This window comes from Condylura cristata, unplaced genomic scaffold (genome assembly GCF_000260355.1).
Source record: "Condylura cristata isolate star-nosed mole 26May11 unplaced genomic scaffold, ConCri1.0 scaffold00066, whole genome shotgun sequence".
Lineage (NCBI taxonomy): Eukaryota > Metazoa > Chordata > Mammalia > Eulipotyphla > Talpidae > Condylura > Condylura cristata.
In genome coordinates, this window is record NW_004567167.1 from 105,653 (window position 1) to 107,930 (window position 2,278).

Sequence of the window (2,278 nt, forward strand, 5' to 3'; positions counted from 1 at the left end):
CGGGCCCCTACCCCCTCCTCCTCCTCACGGAGCTCATGCTGGCGAGCGGGGGCAGTGGGGAGAGCCCGGTGGCCTAGGCGGCCAGGCCGGCGGCCGGCTCGGGAGGGCGGGAAGCCGGGAGCGCCCGCCTGCGGCAGAAGCTGGGGCTGAAACCCTGGGAGCGCGAGTGGTGGAGACCACGCGTGTCCAGGGAGCCAGGAGACGGCCGACCGCTGTCCTCGCTCACGCGGTCCGGAGTCACGTTCTCTAACCACAAGTCATTTCAACTTTCTCGGAGGTTTGAGGGGAAAAAACACAACCACCAAAGTCTCTCGGATTAGTGAGGAAGAATTTGCACCGTCACCGAGAATTGTGACGGGAGCGACAGTGAACTGCGCAGGCGCCTGGCGCCGCTGCAGCCTCTCGGGAAGTCTTGGCGCCTTAGCTGCGTGCAGAGCGGGGCCACCCGGCGGGTGCGTGCAGGGGTGTTGTTGGTGTTCACGCGGCCCGACAGAGCCGCCCACGCCCAAACAAGCGAAGGAGCAGGCGAGGAGGAGATGAAACCAGAAGGTGACAAGTGGCTGTCGTAGTTTCTGCTTTCGGTTTTTCCGAGCCAAGAGTAAGCCACATTTAGGGGCGTCTTCGCCCCCGCTTCGTTGAGGGTCACCTTGTTGAGCGTCACAGCAGCCGTCGCCCACCTCTTCCTGCTGACTCTGGCCTCAGCCTCCCTCAAGATCGAGAAGGCCCGTCCTTCCCAGTGGGTGGCCGGGTCCGGACCTTCAGGGCTGGGGCGGGCTTCCTCACCAGTGGGAGAGGGTCGGAGGACTCCCTGCCCCCATGCCCTGCGCTGGCGAGTCTGATGCCGAGCCGCGTCAGCCGTTTGAAGCCACGGCGGAAGCTGAGAAGTGCGGGCAGCGGCCCCCGCCTGACCGCACCGGCCAGAAGGCCAGCGCCGGCGTGTCCGGCCGCGCCGGGAAGAAGCGCCGGCGTGGCCCAGCTCCTGCTTGCTGGGAGTTGGCGAACTTGCAGCCAAAGAAGCACCCAGATGATACAAACATCAAGGTTTGTTTTGCTGTTTGGTCAGTGGGGTCTAAAAATGCCTCCATTTTTCAATTTGCCGTCTTTGGCGGCTACACACCAGGTTCATTTTCGTACGTGTCCCGTAACATCGCGAGAGAGTAGGGCACAAGATTCTGGTTAAGCCAGCGGAGAATAATGAGGAGACTGTGTTCTCACGTAACCTGCCGTACTGGAGCAGGAAAGCCGGTTTTCTAAAAACGAGTGGTTTTGCAGAGATTCTTACTGATTATGTTGTTCGTCTACAAGGACGTATAGCCTCACCTCTGTTTCTGAACCAACCTCTGTCCGCGCACAGCAGCCAGGCGGCCTAGTGTGGGCGGCCCAGGGAGACGCGCCTGCAGCCCGTTCATAAATGAAGCTGTGTGGGGCGCGTCCTTGGTGACTATTGAAACAGTCTCCCTGTCTGCTGTTGCACTAACAACAGCTGAGTGACCACCGTCTGTGGCCTGAAAACCGTTTGCTTCCTGGCCCGTAAGGCAAAATTTTGCCATCCCTGACCCAGTGTGAGCCTGTCGTTTATGTCCATGCTGTGTAATTCAAGTGGTGCTGATGTATCTTTGCTTATTTGATCCATTTATTTTCAACCCATCCCTTTTTGGGTTTTCTTATGTTTTGGTTTTTTCGGGTTTATTTATTTATGCGTATAAGAACTGGTAGTACATGTTCCAGTGAGGAATACCCAGTGGTGAGAGCGCTCCCCCGAGACACAGCGGGGAGCAGAACAGGCAGACCCACTGCCCCACTGCTGTGAGAGATTGGAGGGGCGGTGGCTGCTGTGTTCTGTGGGTCACTTCCTGCGGGGATCGAGCTTGTGCTGCCGTGGCTGCTGGTAGCTTCTTAGTGCCGCGCTTTAACCCTTTACGCCACCGGGGAGGGCCCCCTAATTACCCTATTTGAAGCATGCACTACAGGTCTTTTGAGTGCCTATCAGGAGAAAATGAAGTTTTTTCTACAATCGTGTGAATCAGTATTTTCATGTAAAACCTCAGGTGGGTGGGGGGTTCGCGTATGTTAGAGGCATCGGCCCTCTGCGCCACACCCACCCTCCGTGATGCCGCCATATTGCCTGAACACTGCAAACATCTCGTTTTGCCGGTGACGAGACCACCTGTTTGCTGTAGTCACACTCCACGCGCTCAGTGGCCGCTGTGGCATGAAAGCCAGCACCGAGGACATTGAGAGGGCCCAGACGCAGGAAGGGACGCGAGTGAAGCCACCG

General features: G+C 58.2%; 1 protein-coding gene across 1 annotated transcript in view; it reads left to right on the forward strand.

Moving 5' to 3' along the window:
* The first annotated feature begins 816 nt into the window (after window positions 1–816).
* The window catches only part of ZNF471 (zinc finger protein 471), a 10,249-nt gene continuing 8,787 nt past the window's right edge, over window positions 817–2,278 (forward strand). The window contains exon 1 of the mRNA XM_012734667.1: window positions 817–1,041. Within this exon, the coding sequence (XP_012590121.1) occupies window positions 817–1,041 (225 nt within the window). The remainder of the gene's footprint in view (window positions 1,042–2,278) is intronic.